At 38.5% G+C, this 21,483-nt stretch overlaps 1 protein-coding gene across 2 annotated transcripts in view; it reads right to left on the bottom strand.

Annotated features, from left to right (window-relative positions):
- Positions 1-19,718, bottom strand: part of FNIP2 (folliculin interacting protein 2) — a 136,320-nt gene extending 116,602 nt beyond the window's left edge. For both annotated transcript variants that reach the window (XM_051965741.1, XM_051965742.1), the window contains exon 1: positions 19,604-19,718. In XM_051965741.1, the coding sequence (XP_051821701.1) occupies positions 19,604-19,716 (113 nt within the window). In that variant the 5' untranslated portion in view covers positions 19,717-19,718. The remainder of the gene's footprint in view (positions 1-19,603) is intronic.
- Between the last annotated feature and the right edge of the window lie 1,765 nt (positions 19,719-21,483).

Genomic DNA, 21,483 nt, shown 5'->3' with positions numbered 1-21,483 from the left:
TGAACAGCTTATCTGTATGGATCCTTCTTTAACCTCTTCCTAAAAAGTAAGTCTCAACTTTTCAAGTGTTTTGCCTAATAGCTACTCCCTATTAAACTTCTTGTCCTAAAAGCAAGAACAATGGGAAAAAATATTATCCTCTGTAGTCTACCTCTAGATCTCATCTCAGCTAAAATACTCTCTCCACACTTACCAATGATCAATTAATTTTCAGATTCAATGCTCTTTTCTCAATCCTCATCTTCCTTGACCTCTCTGCAGCCTTTGACCCTATTGCTCATCCTCTTTCTCAATCCTCTCTTATTTTTAGATTTTTAGGCGCTGGCTCTCTCCCTGACGTTTCTTCTCAGTGTTCTTTGATGGATCTTCTTTCAGGTCACTCAAGATCTACGGATCTTCCTCAAGGATCTGCCCTAAGCCCTCTTTTCTCTTTCTATAACATTTCACTAGGTGATCTCAATAGCTCACATGGATTCAACTCAGTCCTGACTTTTCTCAACCTCTGGATTGGAATGTCCAAACGTCTGTGGACATTCTGAATTGGATAACCTATAGAGAGACATCTTAACTTACAAAACTGAATTCATTATCTTCCTCCTCAGACCTTCCCATCTTTCTAACTTCCCTCTTACCAGTTACCCAAGTTGGAAACCTTGTCATCATCCTTTACTCCTTACTTTCACCCCTGTAACCAATTATTATCAATCTTCAATCTTATCAATTCTTCACAACATGTCTTAGATATGCCTCCTTCTGTGCTCTGACACTGCCACTGCCCTGGTATGGCCCATATCACCTCACACAATGCAATTGTGTGGCAATTTTTTCTAGTGCCACTTCCTGCTCCAAGTCTCTCTTCACTCCAGTTCATCCCCAGTTAACCGGCAAAGCGATTTTCCTACAGCACAGGTCTGTCACCTCCTACTCAATAAGTTTCATGTGCTACTCCACCATTTCCAGGATCAAATATAAAAAGCCTTTGTTTGATGTACAAAATCCTTCAAACCTAGCACTTTCTACTTTCTAGACTTCTTATACCTGATTCCCTCCCTATCACCCACATATGTTTCAATCCAATGCACTGACCTCCTTGCTATTCCTAATGCAATACACTTCATATTTCCCAGCTTCAGGCATTTTCAAGTGCTGTCGCTCATAGGTCTACATTTCTCCCTTCTAATTTCCCAATTTCATAGAATTTTTATGAGAAAACTGTTTTATGAAACCTAAAGGCATTATATAAAAAGTTATTAAAGATATGGCGTGTGATATAGAGCCTGACTAAGAGCCAAGAATTCCAGCCTGTCTCCATGCTATTCTTCCCTGACCACCCTCAGTGGATTCTCAGCAATCCTTATCTGGGAAAGGGAGATAGGCATATAACTATTTATGTGGGTAAAGGATTGATTGATTGATTGATTGATTTCTCTGAGTCCCAAAGGTCCGAATCAGGAGCAATGGATTGCAAGAGATTTCAGCTCCTTAAGCAAAGGCTTCCTAATCAATCAAAAAGACGTCCTTAAATTCCCACTCTGTTTCAGGCACTGTGCTAAGCATTGGGGATACCAAAGGAGAAATGACAAAATCAATCTTTGTTCTCAAGAAACTTTCATCGGTATACAACTAGTATAAAATACACACTACTGGAAGGAGAAATGAAGAAACTAGAAGCCAGAAGCAAAACCAAAGTGGCACTGGATGGAATATCCAGGAAAACTAGGGATTCTATAAAGGAAGAGTGAGGAGGAGTCATTCTAGATTTGGGGCCCATGCTAAAACACAAAAACAATGAGAAAATCAATCTAGAAATAGGTCAAAGGTAGTGACCTATTCAGGTCTTTCCCACAAGCTCATGTTGCTCATTGCATTCAAGCCATTATCAATCCATCTTATCCTCTTCTTTTACCTTCAATCTTTCCCAACATCAGGGATATTTCCATAAATTCTGTCTTCAGGATTTTTAAGCTTGAGCCTCAATATCTAAACTTCCAGTGAATAGTCTGAATTAATTACTTTAAGTACTGATTGATTTGATCTTCTTGCTATCCCAAAGACTCTCAAAAGACTTCTGCAGCACAATTGGAAAGCGTCCAATCTGTGGCACTCAACTTTCCTCACAGTCTAATTCTCACAGCCATACTCTGCTATTGGAAAAAAACAGCTTTGACCATGTGAACCTTGCTGGCAAGGGAATTAATGTCTCTACTTTTTAGTTTGCTGTCCTGATTTGCCACAGCCCAGATTGTAAAAGGTTTTTTTGTGGCCAAAGGACTTTGCTCCAAATGGCAAAGGTAACAAGAGGCCACATGAGTTTACTCAGTAGCATGGGAAGGTAACATGCTTTGGGGAAATCATTTGGTCAAACATATGGAAGATGAGAGACAAGAGCAAATGAAGACAATATAAAAGTTGTTACAATACTTCAGAGGTGAGAGATAATGAGGACTTACAGCTAGGAGGAAGCCACCTGAGTGAAGCAGATGTAATGGACACTCAACAATCAACATCTGATAAGTGAGTGAATATATAGAGTAAATTCAAGTGAGGTTTCAAAAAGATGGCAAATCTAAGTATCTAAAAGAATGGTGATACCCCAATCAGAAATAAAGAAATATGCTTACATGTGTACATCCTTCTTTTCTCATCCCCTTGCACTCTCCATTCCACTCCCTCCTCACCAAAAAATCCCCAAAACCAACTTCCTATACTTTAAGCAACTGTGCCTAAAGATAGTTATAACAGAAGAGAAACAAATATCAATAGAGGGATGCTATCTATGAAAACTGAATGAAACAAACAAACAAAAAAACAAAAAAACTAGGCTCTTTAACCTAGAAAGACAAAGAAAAAATGTAGTTGAAGTCCTTAAAATAATGAAAGCTATGACTAGGGCAAGTATGAAACACTAAAATACTATAATTAGAAGATTCTATTTTTATTTGTTATAAGAGTTTTGGTTTTCTTCTTTTTTCCCCAAATGGTGAGAGAGTTGAGGAAAGAAAATAAAACTTTTATTCATTGAAAAAAATTAAATTTTAAAAAAGAAGATTCTGCTTGAAGTTTCAAAAAGGCAAATTTAGAGTGAATAAAAGGAATAGTAAACTGATGGAATTGTGTGCCTTTAAGAAGTGCTAGAGTAAAAAACCAAATGCAAAATATTTACTGTGCCAGAAACCATGGTAGACAGAAATGAAACTGTGTTAGTTTCCCGTGCTAAACATTGGGAATACAAAGAAAGATAAAAATATAATCCTGATCCCCAAGAAGTTAATATTCTGAAGGGAAAAGAGAACATGCCAAAGTTATACATAGGTGCTCTATATGTAAATGGAAGATTAATGTCAGAGGTTCATGTGGGAAGGAGGCACAGATTAGGGAACTTTTACAAAAATGAGGTTTGAGCTGACTCTTTAGGGTAACAGAGGCTGAAAGAAACAGGAAGGCATTCCAGAAATGGGAGACAGTCTCCGAAAGGGCACTAGTCAGAAGGGTAAGAAAACAAATATTCCTGGATTGCAGATCCAGGAATGTGGAGCAGAATTGTAAAGGTAAAAAGGGAGCCAGGTTTTAAAGAGCTACAAATGCACTGGGATGACTGAAAATAATCAAGTTCAAGAAGAATTTAGATGAATTCATTATTATGGTTTTTTAAAGGAAAAATGAGGATTGCTGGGCTAACATGGGAGAGAAGCCTCAGAACCTCCTTTAAAGTCACTATCAGAGACAAAGGAGTAGAATTGATGGATTATATATCAATTCTAACATTCTATGGCAAATTTTTTATTGGGAGGCAAATGTAGACAGTGTAAAGTTTGGTGAATTTATAGTCAGAAGACCTGGGTTCAAATCTTGGCTCTGCCACATAGTAAGCATGCAAATCAGAAGAGATCACCTTTCTGAAACTCAATTTCCTCATCTGTAAAATGAGGATAAGGTTAGACTACTGACTTAACATCCTTTCCTACTCTAAATCTATAATCATATGAGCTTATATGTCTTTAACCACAAATAAAATACCTACAGTGAACTTCTGATAAGTACAGAATTCCTGGAATCAATTTCTAAGTCCCAATTTGCATAGGAACAGAACTCTCTTTTTTAAAAGGCCACTTGGCATGTGGCGCTGTGGGTGACTGCAAGACCCAGATAAGCTAGGCTGCTAGAGTTTGTGTAAGCAACAGTCTGCAAAACTCAGCATTCAAAGGGAGTCAGCTGAAAGGGAGCATGACCAAGACCTAATTGACAGATTCAGATGTTAAGATCAAAGTTCAGTAGCTACAAGGATTTTAAGGGAAAATAAAGGACAAGATGGGGAGAAAAAATACAAAACAGATTAAAAACCATAGAGTTTAATGTCAGTTAAAGCAAAAAACTTTTTTTTTTTTTTAGCAACTTTGCAGAGGTTAGAAGTAGAGATTGTCCATGTGTGTATTTGAGTTCATAGAAACAGTACTTTGAAGCCACCTCAGAGATGACAAGAAGAATGGGGTTTGCTACTGGAATTGAGCTAAAAGGGATCATGTAATCCAGAGGCAGCAACATGAAGCTCAAAGAGAGAATGTGGTCCCCAAATATTGCTGAAGGCAACCCAACCAGATGAAAACGTAACTTGGAGATAGTTAACAAAATAAGTAAAAATATAACATTAATAGTTTTCTAGTCAAAATCACCACTGAGCTGATATAACCCCCTCATTTTACTGAGAGAAAAAACAAGGCTCAGAAAGGCGCATATTTTTAATTGCCCAAGATCATAGAGATAAACAATTACAGAGGCAGATAGAGATAAACAATAATAGAGGCAGAATCTGAATCCAGATCATGTCACTTCAAATTTTGTGCTTTTTCCTTCTTCCCACCATGCTTCCCTGAAATATTCAATTATTTTCCTATCTTTTGAGAGAAGATAAAAGTTTCTCTCATCATTAGAAATATAATATAGTATCATCAACATTTATTAAGCTACATGCAAGGTACCGAGGAAGATGGTCATCTGAGATAAAAGACAGTGTCAGCTCTCACAGAGTTTATACCTGCATAAACAAAGAAATACAGAGAAATCTACAATTATCCCCAGAAATACCTGACATTCTAAGCCAGATTGTTAGAACATATAAACTACTCTTAAGAGTAATACAGTACACAAAAATCCTGAATATGCACAGTAGGCACAAAGTTTGTTGAATGAATGAATACATAGTATATTCACAAACCCATTTCTTGAATATACAAGTTAACTGAGTTATGAGCATGGCTATTCAAAGGGTTTGCCAAGTGAGTCTTTTCCATAGCTTAGAAATGAGGCCATCCTAGGTTTTACCAACTAACTGGGGGTTTGATAGGGGAAAGAAAACATAATCAAACACAGGCATACAGTGCTTTCATAAATTAAATAAAATAAGAACTCGTTAAGCCTGAATGTAAGCCAGGTCATTTGTTGAAGGGGCTAGGTTAGTAGACAGTGGGTACCTCTGCTAACAAAGCCAGCTTCCTCTTAGCTCCTTTTTCATAACTCTTCTCTACTTAAAAATCTGCATCTTGTCTTTGGATTTTCCTTCCCCGAGCCCTTGAGGTGAGAATGGAGAGAAGGCCAGGAGAGAGAAGAACAACATGGAAAAGCAAGAACAAATTGGGGTAGAGAATCCACAGGCAGATCCAAACAACCTGAAAACATCACATCTACATCACTTCTACTAGGTCCTAAGCTCCTACCTGGAAGACCTTTCACTTTCCAATCCTGTCCAAGCTTCAAAGTACAATTCAAAATGTTCCTTTTAAATTTTTCTTAGAGGCAACTAATTGGTACAGTATTTAGAGCACTGGATCTGGACTCAAAAAGACTAGAGTTCATCTGGGTAAATCACTTAATCTGTCTGCTTCAATTTACTTATCTGCAAAAATGGACTTGAAAATAATAGTATTTACTTCCTAGAGCTGTTGTAAAGATTAAATAAGATACTTTTTATAAAGTATTTTGCAAATCTTAAAATAATTCAATATATGCTATTTTTCTTATTCTTATTAATTTCCCAATCTAAAAGATCTCTCCCTCTTACCAACCCAGACATTTAAGAACTATGCTATTTATTTTCCACTTGTCTACTGCTGCTGGTTATCTCATTACCCCAATGTGTGTGTTATCCTTCCAAGCATACTGTAAATTCCTTCAGAAAAGGCAGCATCTTACAGACTTATCTTGTATCCATATCAAAATTTATTGTCATTAACATCTGCCTAGCTACTAACTGTACTACTCTAATGCAAGAGGTCCTGACTCGTGTGTGACTTGTCAAAATTTACTAAGTTTACTTACTTCATGGAAAATAAGTTATCATTGATAGTTCAAGTTTACTTTCTTAAGGAAAACATTAGATTCCTACAGTGTTAGTGACAATTTATTTTGTAATTTCTTTAACCAAAGATAATTTGCTTTCAAAAAAGGTAAAATAAAAGGTATTAAGCCTTGAAAATCCCATGAGAATTCTACTTCATATTCACAGCATAGAAGAGTCAATGTTTCTAATATCCTGAGATATTGGTTTCATTTTTGTTCTTAGGCAAAAGGCCTTTACCTAAATTCAGAAGATACATTCATCCTTCCCACCCTACCCCACACACAATTTCAAAAGAGAACTATACATGAAAGAAAATTTGTTGCAGAGTCTTCATGAAAACAGAACACAAATGTACCATGGTGCAAGTGTGAATTGGTTCAGGAAAGGAATCTGGAACCATGCCTCAACATTCACTATATACTCTTCCACCGAGGAAAAGTGCACTAGTAAGCTTATAACCCTAAGAGATCTAAGAAGGAGGGGAAAAAAATCATATGTTCAAAATTTTTTTCTTATTGCATATTTTTCTGTTATAATAAAGAAATGGAAACTAACAGATTATCATTGGGATGAGTAACAAATTATCATTTTAAAGAATGTCCTATATACTTAATAGATTTTAAGCCTTAAGAAATGAAATTAATATTTAAACTCTCAATATTGGCATGGCAATAATTTCATTTTTGCCATGAGATATAGATTTAAGTCATAAGTAAAAGAAAGAAAATTATCAAGATACAGGCAGCCTCTGGAGAACCTCAAGTGCTAGATGTCCTGATGAGGTGCTAAGGATCAGAACAAAGCTTCTACCCCTTCTCTTCTCCCCAAACACCTGAAATCAACTCCTTTTCCATTTATGGAGCAATTACAGCTCCAGAGATAACCAATCTACACCTAGTGAGGAATAGATGGGGCTGCCTTGATAACTGAGTAAAAAGTTTCTCTAAAGAAATTTACTTCATAAAATTCAATGTAGCTTCAAATTTATATGACACTGAATTCAATTATGTGTTTTATTTATCTCTTAACCAATCCAACAAAGTTAACACGATTCTTAGCTGGTTTATGGGCTAGTTTATTAATCTGGAAAGTAATGTAATAAGGTAGGGAAGGAGGGCTCAGTTAGATTCCAGAGATTTATTCAAATCCTACCCCTAATATTTAATATTTACCAACCTTGAATTTCCTTCACTTATAAAACAGAAGTAATAACACTTATACTTCCTATTTCACATGTTTGTTGTAAGAAAAGTATTTTGTTTACCAAAAGCACCCTAGAAATATGGCTTCACAGAAGACCTGGCTTCACATCTTTATTCTGACACAAACTAGCTATAGGCAAGTCACTTAAATCCTCGGTGCCCCAAATAGCCCAAGCCTCTAAATTAACAGCTATCTGTCTGCATCAGGGAGGGGAGTTACACTGAGAATTCTCTATATAGATAAAATCACAAATCTGAACCAGAACCCTCCAAAAAAAATGTGAACTATCCACATGTAAATTAATTTAATGTTTTCACAGCTAGTATCTTATAAACTGTGCAAGGCAGTAATTTTAATTCCCTATTTTACAGATGAGAATCTTTTTTTGACTGGGACTAAAACAAAGATTTTCAGAACCTGTGCAGTTTTCTCCAGAGTCCTCTTCCCCACCCTCAGTCCCAGTTCATACATTAATATAAACAAAATCCTGAACAATAGAATACTTTCATTACAATATTTGATATCAACTGTTCCCTGCCTAAGATGGTTAAGATACCACAGGAATGTCTTTAAATTAAATTCACAAATATTAATGACAGGGAACAATGATGCTATTCTAAATCCAGAAGAATCTTTACATATTACCATAATTTTCTTTAAACAGCTAAAATCACGTGAGTATCATTTCTGTGGCCATCTACCACAAATGTATTTAAATATTACAGAATACAAAGATTTGCCAGGAAAACTAAGACTTAAGATACACTGCCTTCTTTTTTCTCAGTAGACTTATTAAAACTAACTCTGTTTATACTTCATTTCTGCCATGCCATGGCTATGAGGAACCGAGTTAACTCCCCAGTGCATTTTGAGGATCATCCACTCTGCATTTCAGAAAGCTCAGCTCCTGTTTGGGCTATGCCCCAAAAGTTAGGACTCTATCCTTCTCTTTCCCCTCCCATCACGCCCTCCAGTTCAAACACTGGGCACAGATGTAGTTTGTATTGTGGTGAGCAGTGAGTCATCCAAGTTCCATTTTCAGACAGGGTGGAGTTGAGGGAAATCACCATCTCCCATCCAATTATGTGGAAATGGCCATCCTGTTTTTCCCTGGTACATAATAAGGATTTTTCACCAAACCAATGATAAAATACATTAAAGAATGCTTAGTAAGAGGGAACACACCAAGTATTTCATCACTCTTCAGAATAAAAGGAAAACTTGTATCAGTAGCCAAAATGGATGATCTCATATATTCTGTCTAAAAGCCCAAGGCAGGCAAAGGACCAGTGTAATCAAGGTATACTATTTGTTGCTTTCTACTCACAATAAAAGGGAAGGGAGGATTGGAGTAAAAACAGAATAGTTCTCCATAAATGAAGCCCAATACTAATCTATAATCAGATTTATCCATTAGGAGTTCACCACATACACATGGACATTTCATGAAAGCACTTTTACAATCCTTTGCCAAGGTCACATAGTACAAAGGGATTCCTCAAGGCTGACAGCATATTCAGTGCATCAGAAAGTTAATTTAGGGGAAAGAAAAGCTTTTTTCAGGATGGGAGGCACTAGTGTGCACCCTGTGACTTGTTCTTCCATATAAGTCTTACTCCTCCCGGCATGGCAGTGACCCTGGGTTCTCAAACACTAGGAAAGCACAGTACAAGTTCTGACAGGTCTAACTAAGATGGAAAGGTTTCTGATTCAGGGATCAAGAAAAACCATCTACTGGCCAAGGACTAGCCCTGCTGTGTATGGAGAGATCCTTCACTACCATCTGTACAGACACTGACCAGAATGGCAAATGTATTATACACTCAAGAAAGCTTCTTGTTAGGACTATTCTAGTATCTAAAAAGTACAGGAAAATAATAAGAATTCACATTTTAGAAATCATTGCTTTAAAAGATATTAGATTTTTTAAACTAATTCTTGCTTTTTTAATTCATATATTAATTCAGCAAACAAGAGACCTACAGAGGCCATCACTTGATCATTAACATTTAAAACACCTTTTAAAATACATCATCAATTTAGAGCTGGAAGGACCCCTAACAAATGCCTTGGTCCCATCATAAACCAAGGCCCAGAGAAGTGACATTCAATTCAATAAATATTTGTTGTTGTTCAGCCATTGCAGTCTTATTTGACTTCTTCACAACCCATTTAAGTTTTTGTTTTTTTGGCAAGTTACTGGAGTTGTTTGCTATTTTCTTTCCAGCTCACTTTACAGATGAGGAAACTGAAGCAAACAGGTGACTACCCCAAGGTCATTTGGGAAGCTACATTTGAATATGAGTCTTCCCTGACTCCAGTTCTTGGCTCCATGCCACCTAGCTACTCTATTGAACATTTATTAAGTGCTTGCCCTATATGTGTCATTCACAGAACTTAGGTGAGAATACAAAAAGAGGCAAAAGATAGCCTCTACCTTCAAGAAGCTACAGTCCTAATAAATGGCAGAGCTGAGATTTTGGTCTTAGCACTATTAATGCCACCTCTAACTCAACAGGTCTAAAACCAAGCATCAATATCATTTTAGATCAGAAATATCCTTCACTGCAAAGTCCTTTTTCTGTTACTGGTCTTTCCTGTATGTTCATCTTTAACTTCTCCTACCTTCTAGGTGGTCTCCTTCTCTCCTCCTTCATATCTAAATCATACTATATGATGTCAGGTTAATTCTCCTAAAACATAGCTTTAAGCCAGCATTCCACTGGGAAGTCCAATGAAAAAAGACAAACCTCTTAGTTAATCAACTCAAGACCCACCAACTCCTAGCTCTCTAGTATCCTTTCCCACTGGTCCCCCACAGCCTGTAGATATCAGCAAAAGATTACCTGAATGTCTCCCTATATACCCTGAAATCTGTTACATCCTTACATCTACCATTTACACAGATAGCACTTTAAAGTTTTCAGGATGCCTTTCTCACTCTAATTGAAAAAACAAGTTATGGCTACCCCCTTTTTTCAGACAAGGAAGCAAAGAGTCTGAATGCCTTTCCCAAGTTCAATAAGGATTTGAGTAAAGATTCAAGGCCAGGTCCCCATACTCCAAAGAAAGAAATGCTGACCATTTCTAGAGTTCTAAGAAAGCAATTATTTTCCTATTTGCTTATAATCTATCTTCATTCAGCACACATTTAAACACTCATTTCCAAGTTAATAACTAAAACTTTTTTCTTCTAGCCTGCTTAATTGTCCAATTCCTCAATCTGGCCTTCACACATATTTTCTCTACAAGGCTTTTCTTGTTCTCATCACTTCACCACCAATACACACACACACACACACACACACACACACACACACACACACACACACTCATACATACACACATTCCATCCATCAGAATTTCTCTCTCTCTCTCTCTGCCACATCAAAGTATCACTGTACTTTCATGATTACCCTGTTTTACAATTGTTTGTTTCATATCTCATCTCATCTATTAGACCAAAAGCTCCCTGAGACAGACTGTTTCTCTTTTGCTTTGCACACAGATAGATGTTCAAATGTTTGTTAAATGAAGGAGTACAAATAAATGTGAAAACCACTGATTTCTTAAACCTCTAGAAAAAAGTCAACATGTAGTGCCTGATTAGCAGTGAATTACTGCAGTAGAATTTAAGTTTCTTGGGGGGGGGGGGGGGGGTACTGTTTCTCTTCCTCACCTCCACCTTTTTTTTTTTTGGCCTTAGAATTTCCAGTACCTAGAACACAGTAGGGGCTTAATAAATGCTTGAATTGAATGATGAGATATACAGAACATAGAGGAAACAGTTAAAAAATAAAGCAAAGCAATCACTTGACTACATAATATAACAAAAAAATTTACACATTCAAGTACTGAAACTGATGACAACTTTAAGTCAGCAAGACTCATGAAATAATACAAGTAAGTGATCTTAGCAATACTTTGAAAATCCAATGGCTAAAAGTACTAAATGTCCTGTAGGACCTCCTTCCTCCCCACTCCACTGATTTGTCATGAAATCGAAGAAAATTACTTCATCTCCATTCTGCCTCAGTTCCCACATCTGCAGAGGAGGAAACAGTCACACTGTAAAGCTGGTTAGCAATTATAAAATCACAAAATTTGGACGCTCAATTTGGTTCCAGTCTTAATAGAAAGGTTAATGAGGCTAATAGGTTTTTTTAGTAATTCTTAATAACAACTGAAATTGTTCAGTGTTTTATCCTTTCTGTGAAGCTTTTCACCAACCCTGTATCATAAATCCCTTTCAATAGTTCTGGAGATGGGCAGATCTAGAATTATAATCTCCATTTTTCAAATTCGGGTAACAGACCCAGAAAGACACTCTCTGTAAGTCACATCTAGTTAAGGATGACAAGACAATGAGAGGCCAAATTGCGCTGACTTTTCCCACAACAGTTAATTCAAGCACTTCTCTTTCTTTAATGTCTAATAAAGCCAAAGTTCAATGCTATGTTTCAGGAGAGGAAGTGAGGAGTAACGGTGGGTCAGGAGGGAGCAGCAACTCCAGAAGTTCTTTCTATCATCCAACTATTCCTTCAGTAAGCGCTTTGTTATTTAAGGTACTTTTTAGACCCTAATAGGTATCAAGCCCCACAAAAAGAAAAACAAAAAGAAAAGAGATCTTGCCCTCTAGGAATGTACATTTAATTAAAAAAACAAACAAACAAAATAAATGCAGAGAAGTAAGCAGAAGTAATTTCCAGGAGGAAGAAGAATCAAGAAAGGTATTGTAATCTCCAACTTCCTTATAGATCCCATCTTGGAGGATGCAGACAACAGAGAAGATGAATAGTCATATATGAAGAATTTGAATTGAAGGTACTGGTGGTAGTTTTTTACTTTCCAGGGCATAGAAATTTGAGAATAATGGTACTAAAAGCTCCTCTGTAACATGTCCCATAGTCATGCACGGAACACAGGGTTTAAAAGTCACAGATCAGCATTCTATTGCTGGTTCTGCCATTTTCTAAATGTGTAAAATTACAAACTCTCTTAGTCCAAGTCACTCCATCTATTAAATGAGGACAATAACACTTGCACTACCTGACTCACTGTTGAAGATCAAATGAGGTAAATAGTGCTGATATGCTTTGCAAGTCTCAAAGTGTGTGTGTGTGTTTGTTTCATGTAAACTATTTTCCAGCCTTCTTCCCTTCCTTAATTCTTCAGCCATAAATTCTCTATTGCTGCTCTTCCTCTCTAAGAGAGAAATTCCTTTGACAACTTTAGAATCTGGACACAGCGCAGCTGCAGAAGGGAACGAAATGCTTCTGGGCAACACCACCAAACATGCACCTGGAGCATGGATACAAGTCTACATTTAATGTAAATATTTACTTTTGGCTTTATCAGATTTGGAAATGTTTGTCTGTTGTCATTTTCTATGTAGTGTTTTTGTTTCTTCTTCTTACCTTATATCCTTTAGATTATAAATTCTAAGGAGGATAGGACTATGAGCCCTTGATTTTTATTGAAGGATATGGAAAGGGTACACCTGATATTAAGAGTACTAGGCCTGTAGTAGTAGACCTAAATTTCATTCAATCCTACATGCTATTTGTGATATGTCCAGCAACTCACAATTAACCTCTCAGAGGTTTGCAAAATGGAAATGATAATACTTAAATTACCTCCTTCATAGAGTTATTGTATAAAAATCAACTTGCAATCTTTGCAATCAAGGAAATACAAGTTTTGTAATGCTATTTGACAACACTGATAAATAGGCTTCATAATACATGCATATTCACACAAAGAAACTCTATTAACAGGTTACTTAAGTTTTTCTTAGAAGATCTCTGGCAATTGAAACAACTTCAGACTTTATCATTTATCCTTAGCCGATGCGAACAAGTAATAGGTCTATTCTTTTCACTATTTATACAGTCTGAGAAGTCTTCTGGAAGGCACTTTTTATTCAATTTACTGCTTATACTCTTGAGTGCCACATTCTTAACCATTTCACAACATTGTTCTAAGCCAAAAAAAGGTACTTGGAGAATAAGAGAGTAGGATTAGATCCATAAAATACCTTCTAGCTCTGAATTCTGTTATACTGACAGGACTTTTAGAAATTAGCCTCTATTTCTTTGCAAACATATACATATTGGGTCAAAACTAAAGGAATTTGGAATGCCAGATATATGCCAATGCATTATGAGCCTGTGATTTCATCAAGAGAAACTGAGATGACAGCCAAAGTATGTAACTTGTAGTTTTCTCAATCTCAGATAGCATGTTCGGCACCAAATCTACTACCATACCATGCTAATTCATTTCACACTCGTAGTTAATAACACACACACACACACACACACACACACACACACACACACCCCTACCTCTCAATGTGAATACTGCATATGTATATCTATGTATCTACATATACATTACATACATATATGTAGCACCATACCACATACCCAAATATCTTTTTTAAAGTGCTTTACAAATATTATGTCATTTGGAAACTGAGGAACACATAAGTTAATTGACTTGTCCAGAGTCTTCTAGGCTGGATTTTAAGCTAAATGGTGTGAAATGGATAAAATCAGAAGACTGGAGTTAAAATCCAGCCTAGGCTCTGTTTGGTTTGTCACAGGCTAAAACTGAAAGCACTTTGGAAAACACGAGCTATTAAATAAGGAATTATCTAAAATGTTTAAATTCGTCCTCAACCTACTGCCGCTATTTCATAGAGGCAATGTGTCAAGTTGATAAACTGCTGGACTTGGAATCCAGAAGACCTTGATTTAAATTCTTCCTCTGATACTACTTATGAATGGTATGACCAACTAGGAGGAAATCATTCCCTTAACCCTGTCTAGGCTTCCATCTTCTCATCAGGACAAAGTGTCCTTCTTGCTGTTCTTCAAACATTTCAGCTCTCACAGACTACCTCTCTCCCTTCCCAGAATGTTCTTCTTCCCTTACTTCTTAAAATTCTTAATTTCCTTCAAAGCTCAGTTCAAAAACCATCTTCTCCATCTGGCTTTTCTAAGATGCTAAGATCAGCAATCAGTAGGTACTTAATAAATGCTTATTGTCATATCTAAATGTAAACATGTTATAAACATTATCTTTTCCATATGAAATATGAGCTTCTTGCCAGTCAGAGCTCTTTACTATTAGAATAGTATTCATAATATTTATGTTGTATCATTGTTGAGAGCTTAAATGAATTAATACATATGGTGTGCTTTGCAAACCTTAAAATGGTAGTTATGATAACATGATAGTTATTATTACTATGGGGTGGAGGCGAGTTCAAATTACACAAATACTACATTGGAATAGTGCCTACTGATATCTCTCCTCATAGTTTTAATTTAATTGCCTTTGCTTCCTAATAAATTTCTCCAATGAGATCTTTCCATAAAGTCAACTAAAACTAACTATCTGAGTTTAAATATACTCAGGAATCTTTTCTCCTTTGTTGCTTTCCTGGTGGAATTCCAGAAGGCACACAAATTTTTAGACTTATACTTATCCAATTGGCTAAAAATGACAGGAAAAGATGATAAATGTTGGAGGGCAAGTGGAAAAACTGGGACACTGATGCATGGTTGGTGGAACTGTGAACTAATCCAACCATTCTGGAGAGCTATTCAGGGCTATGCCCAAAGGGCTATCAAACTGTGCATTTCCTTTGATCCAGCAGTGTCTCCAATGGGCTTGGATCCCATTGGATCCAAAGAGATCTGAAAGGAGGGAAAGGGACCCGTATGTGCAAGAATGTTTGTGGAAGCCCTCTTTGTAGTGGCACGAAACTGGAAAACGAGTGGATGCCCATTAGCTGGAAAATGGCTGAATAAGTTATGGTATGTGAATGTTATGGAATATTATTGTTCTATAAGTAATGACCAACAGGATGATTTCAGAGAAGACTGTAGAGACATACATGAACTGATGCTAAATGAAGTGAGCAGAACCAAGAGAACATGATACACAGTAAAGAGCAAGATTATGTGACAACATACGTAACAACTTTAACTATGATTGATTTAGCTCTTCTCAGTGATGCAGTGATCCAAGACAACTCCAATAGACTTCAGATAGAAAATGCCATCTGCATCCAGAAAGAGAACAATGGAGATTGGATGTTGTTAGAAGAATAGTTTGTTCATTTGTTTGTTTGCTGTTTCTTTCTCAAGGTATTTTCCCCTTTTGGTCTGATTTTTTTGTATACATGATAAATATGGAAATATGTTTAAAAGTACTGTACATGTATTGTCTATAACAGATCACTTGCTGTCTTGGGAAGAAAAGTGAGGGAGGAAGAAAAACATTGGAACATAAAATCTTTCAAAAATAAATGTTGAAAACCATCTTTACAAATTTTTGGAAAAATAAAATACTATTTAAGGAGAAAAAAGAATTTTCAGACTCACATGTTAGTGTTTTTGACAGAACAGCCCCTCTTTAATCAGATACAGAATGTATAAGATGGAGGTATGAAAAAAGAAAATAAAGACCTTATTAGGAATTTTTTAAACTATCAAAAAAAGAAAAAATTAAGAGAAATAATGAGTAAAAGTTCACTTTGATTGTTCTGATGCATATCAGTTTTATACTACTAGAAATCTATATAACTTTGGGTCTCACATTTATTTCAAATTTTAAAATTTCAAATTGTAGGAAATTTTATCTGAATTTAACCTAATCTTTCTGTAATAACAAGATTATTAACTACAGGTTGAAATAACACACTGTAAAATGTAGTTCAATTGGATAAATAAAAGACTTTTTGCCACTAAAGTATCTGAAAGTTACCGTCTCAAACAATTCAGAGAACAAGTATATCTTCTCCAGTACCAAGAGATTACAAGAAGGCAGATTTCAGCTCAACCTAAGGAAGAACCTGTAGATGAATGGAGCTGTCCAGGCACTGATGAAGACACTGTAGTAAACAAAGACTCCTTTTTACTGGGGCATGTGTTACTTAAGCAATAGCTAGATAGACATTTGCAAGGCTGTCCTTGGTGTGGTAAAAAGTCAGGAGTCAGGAGACCTGAATTCTTCTAGTCTTGGATATGTTGCTAATTTGCTGTGTGACCACACTTTCTTATCTATTAAATGAGAGTACATGATCTCTGATGTTCTCACACACTGAAGGAGCTCCAACATCACGTAGTCCAACTTTGCATGATTTAAATCTCAAAATCCTAGTACAATGTGGGAGTAGGGTAAGTTACAGTGGTTTCACTTTTGTGCAGATAAAAGTTAGCCAGGGAATCCTTGTGGAAAGGAGGCCAACATTGAAGCCAGAAATTCAAATACAGCCTAATTATGTGAACTTAAACAAATCATTTCTCCTCTTGAGATTCCAGGTAACTCTCTAAGACAATCAGTATAAGAATAAAGGTTAATCTGCATTAGTAAAAAGAGGTTTATAAATCATTGAAACTTCAGATCCAGACCTAGGTTTTCATTTGTATTTCTACCTGCCCCCTTCCATACACACAAAGCAGAATGCCTGTTCTTTAGCACTATCTCCTACCACCTACAGGTTGCCTTATGAAACAAGCTTATTTGAATGCACATATAAGCCAATTACATATTTATACAATGCCAAATTCAGATGGAGGGAAAGTGGATAAGGAGAAGAAAAATGTTAGATTCTTGTGTGTGTGTGTGTGTGTGTGTGTGTGTGTGTGTGTGTGTGTAGTCTCTCACATTCAAAACAGTAAAAAGAATTCCCTGCTTAAGTTACAGACAGCCAATTGGTGTAAGAGAAACGTAATAATTCAAATACACACACACACACACACACACACACACACACACACACACAATAAGCTTCATCTATAGATACATTTAAGTTTGCATTTTGTAACCTGAGGTCTATGAAAATATTTTGGAGTTTTAAAAATTTTTGGTAATTGTTTTTCAATACAATTATTTTCCTTTATAAGTATTTTATCTTGTGTATTTAAATACAGTATTCTGAAAAGGGCCCATTGGCTTCACCAGGCTGCCAAAGGGATCTATGACTCACAAAAATGATAAGAATTCCTGCTTTCAATAGGAGTTCATATAAAAGAACAATATGCATTCTTCAGGCTGTATGTGAAAAGAGGCAGGGAGAAAAAATGTCATTCATGCTTTATCCACTTAATGTATGTACACAAGGCTTTGGGACACCAGCTGGTACTACCTTCTCCTCTTGTTATTCACCACTTTACTTTCCTTGCCTTCCTCAAAGCAAGTTTACATCTATAACTTAAGGATAGGTCTAGCCATCTGTTAGATTCCTTACTAAGCAGAAGGATGATTTTTAGGGTCATTTCTAAATCTACAATTCTATGAACCCTCTGTGTCTCTGCATCTCTCTCAGACACATACACACATCAATGAACTTTAATGGAGACAGGAAAAAAAACAACCCTTGGCAGAACTTTAGGTTCCAACATTACATATTGAAAGAAATTAATAGCGTCCACACTGCAAATGGTCCCACCCAAAACACATGATGTTTCTCACAGATGCAATCACTAGCCCCTTAAGTTAATTCAATTCTGCCTAAACATTTGTATCTGCAAAGCAATATGCCATATCATAGAGTTACATAGACAAAATGCTTAAAAAGCAGTTCAGGGTTAATGTGGAACTCAGGACCAACATGCAGAGCCCCTGCTAAAAAATGTAACAAACTAAACTTAAGTGTCATGGAGAAGGGGATGAAGATGGAGAGAACAGGAATGAGTCAAACTATGAATCTAACTTCAATCAATTTTTTTTTTAATGAAATTATCTTTTTCACTACAAGTCCTATTCCGTGAAACAAATCAGGGTTACAAAAAGAGGAGGAAGAGAAAAAAATTGCATATCTGGAGAGAGGTAATTCTACTATCTGCAGAGGTTAGTGTCTCTCACATTCAAAACAGCAAAAAGAATTCCCTGCTTAAGTTATAGACAGCCAATTGGTGTAAGAGAAATGTAATAATTCAGGTATGAAGATTAAAAGATATATATATTAAGCACCCATCTCAAAAATAAGCTTGGGTTCCTTAGCTAATTTTCACATAGTTGTAATAAAGAGTTGTGTATTTTTTTAAAGGAAAAGAATCCAATAAGTACAGAAAGAATGATGCAAACCTCATTCAGAATTTAACTCCAAGTTTCATCTGCAAGTTCTTACTTGGTCTGATTCAACAAAAGACATTTCTATCCATCATGCAAGTAGCTTCTAACAATACAAAGTTTTAAAAAATAAAAGGTTTCAGCTAAAAAAGAGAGGCCAACGTGAACATCAGATTCTGATTAAGACTTTTACCAAGCTCAATTATTCCAAAATGCATTATAAAGCATTTTTAAATGTCAAGACTGAGAAACGTGTTTAAAAAGGGGGAGGAGGGAGAACTGTAATGTTGATCTATGCCACATGTGCAACAGCTCTGTTAAATAGAAAACTCAACCGTTTCATAAGGTATCTCTACTCCCCCTTTGCAGGCACTAAGAGCCATCATTCTGACTGATGCCAAAATTACAGCCTTTCATTCATTCCGGGGAGAGCCTGTCACAAGGCAAGCCTTTTGCATTTCCCCCACGCGGCTGCTACTTCCCAACTTCAAGGCTCACCTACACAATAGGGTCACGACATGCGTGCCTTCCAGAGACACACCTGGCTCGTCCATCCTGCTCAGGGCTTCCCATCACGCGCTCGGGACAATTATCCCAGCTCGCAGGGAAAGGGATCGTTGCGACTACGTCGCAGACGGCCCCCACCCCAGATTTGGGGGTGGGGGCGGCTCCTCCAAGACGCACGCGAAACCCTCCCCCCCAGGAAGAGAACTCGTTTTAGGGGAGAAGCAAGTGGAACAAGGGGAGGAAGGAAGGCGGTAAACCCCACCCCCCAACACAACACCACAACAAGTCCCCTTCTCTTCCTCGTGGAACAGAAAGGGGTCGGGGTTTCAGCTCGCGACCCCGAGCTCCCACAAAGACGAGCCCAGCGCCGGCGATGGGGGAGCTCTGCCATCCTCATCCTTCTCTCCCTCCCTTCTCTTCCCTTCCCCCTCTTCTCTCCCCCTTCCCTCTCGGCTCCTCGGGACTCCTCACCTAAAGGCCGGGGCTTCCCTGGGTGCCCGGCCCGGGGCGGTCGCAGACGAGGAGGCGGCGCCGTTCCCGCAGCCCCTTTTGTTGAAGAGCTTCTGGAGCAGGGTCGGGGCCATGATGCCGCCGCCGCCGTCGCCGCCGCCCGCGGCCGCTGCTGCTCCTCCGGCTCCCGCGGCGCCGCCCGCTCAGCTGGCTGCAGCCCGAGCCCGGGGCCCACGCGGCGGAGGCATCCCGGCGACGGCTGCTGCTGCTCCTGCTACTCCTGCTGCTGCAGCACGGCCGCCCAGCATCACGGGAAGGAGCCAGCCCAGGGCTGCCGCTGCAGCTGAGGAACTCCGCGCCGCTCCACTGTGCTCAGCCCGTGGGAGCTAGGAGCAGCCGGTCATATGACTGAGCACCAGCCCCGGCCTCCCCGCCGCGCTGACAGTTATCTCCTACGGGAGGAGCCCGCAGCAGCCGGGGGGCGGTGGCGCCGGGGGAGGGAGGGGGAATGGAAGAAGAGGGAGGAGGAGGCGAGGGCGGGCCTGACTCACGCGCCCGCCGCCATTGGTCTGGAAGCTGAAAGCGCCGGGTTTGCGTAACACAGAAAAAAGCCCGGCATTGGGCGCTCCCGGGGCCGAGGCTTCCCTGGACACGTGGTTGAGGCCCAAAAGAAAGCGAGCCACTCTTAAAGGGCCCGAGCCGGACAGCAGCTCATTGAGCGACCGGTTACCTGGCGCGGGAGCCACGTTGTGACCGGAGCTGTGCAGTGGGCTAGTAGCGCAGTACACCCTTCTGGCCAAGCGGACCTTAACTGTCCGGGGTAACCAAGAGCCTGACCTGATCGCATGCTTTAGGGTTGGGCTACTGGAAGGAAAGCGGGGATTCTTTTACCGACCCAAGGAAAATCAGAGCCACGTGCTGTAGGAGGGACTAAGACCACTTGGTGCTCTGAGGAGGCTTTCCCTCCCCATCTTCCCCTCTCCCTTCCTTCCTTCCTCCCTCCCTCCCTCCCTTCCCCTTCCCTCTTTCCTTCCTTCCCTCCCTCCCTTCTCCTTCCCTCCTTCCTTCCTTCCCTCCTCCCTCTTTCCCTCCCTCCTTCCCTTTCCCCCCTCCCTCCTTCCTTTCTTCCTTCTTTCCTTCCTTCCTTCCTTCCCTCCTTCCTTCCTTCCCCCCTCCCTCCTTCCTTTCTTCCTTCTTTCCTTCCTTCCTTCTTCCCTCCTTCCTTCCTCCTTCCTTCCTTCCCTCCTCCCTTCTTTCCTCTCTCCCTCCCTCCTCCTTCCTTCCTTCCTTGGTTTCCTCCTCTCTCCTTCCCTCCCTCCCTCCTTCCTTCTTTCTTTCCTTCCTTCCTTCCTTTTTTTTGTTAATACCTTTTCTTTCCTTCCATTCTTTACTACTTTTTTCTTTCTTTCCTGCTTTTCTTCTGTTTCCCATCTTCCCCCCCCTTTTGTAACTTCTTTTTCTTCCTTCTTTCTGTTTTCTTTATCTTTCTTTCCTATCCTCCTTTGTAGAAAGTTGTAAAGATTTCATGTTATCATGGACCTGGAAGGTGGTTTAATTCATATTTTAGACAGAGGAAGTGTGACCTAGGCAACTCATATAGGACTTACTCATGTATGTCATCCTTATCAGACATGAATATTCAGTCAGAATGCCATACCTAATGAACATCACCCATTTCTTTCCATCTAGGTATATCCCAAGGAGACTTGACAAATTTCTATATTATAATAAATGGCATTTGTAGAATACATTCGCATTTGCTAAATGCTTTATAACACAATATCTCCTTTGATCTTCACAACACCACATAAGGCAAGAACCATAGGAATTAAAATTCTCATTTTATAGATAAGGAAATAAAGGCTATGAAACTAAGTGATTCATCCATGAAGTTAATAAAT

Source organism: Antechinus flavipes, chromosome 6, assembly GCF_016432865.1.
Source record: "Antechinus flavipes isolate AdamAnt ecotype Samford, QLD, Australia chromosome 6, AdamAnt_v2, whole genome shotgun sequence".
NCBI lineage: Eukaryota > Metazoa > Chordata > Mammalia > Dasyuromorphia > Dasyuridae > Antechinus > Antechinus flavipes.
This window is presented reverse-complemented; position numbering and strand designations above follow the sequence as displayed.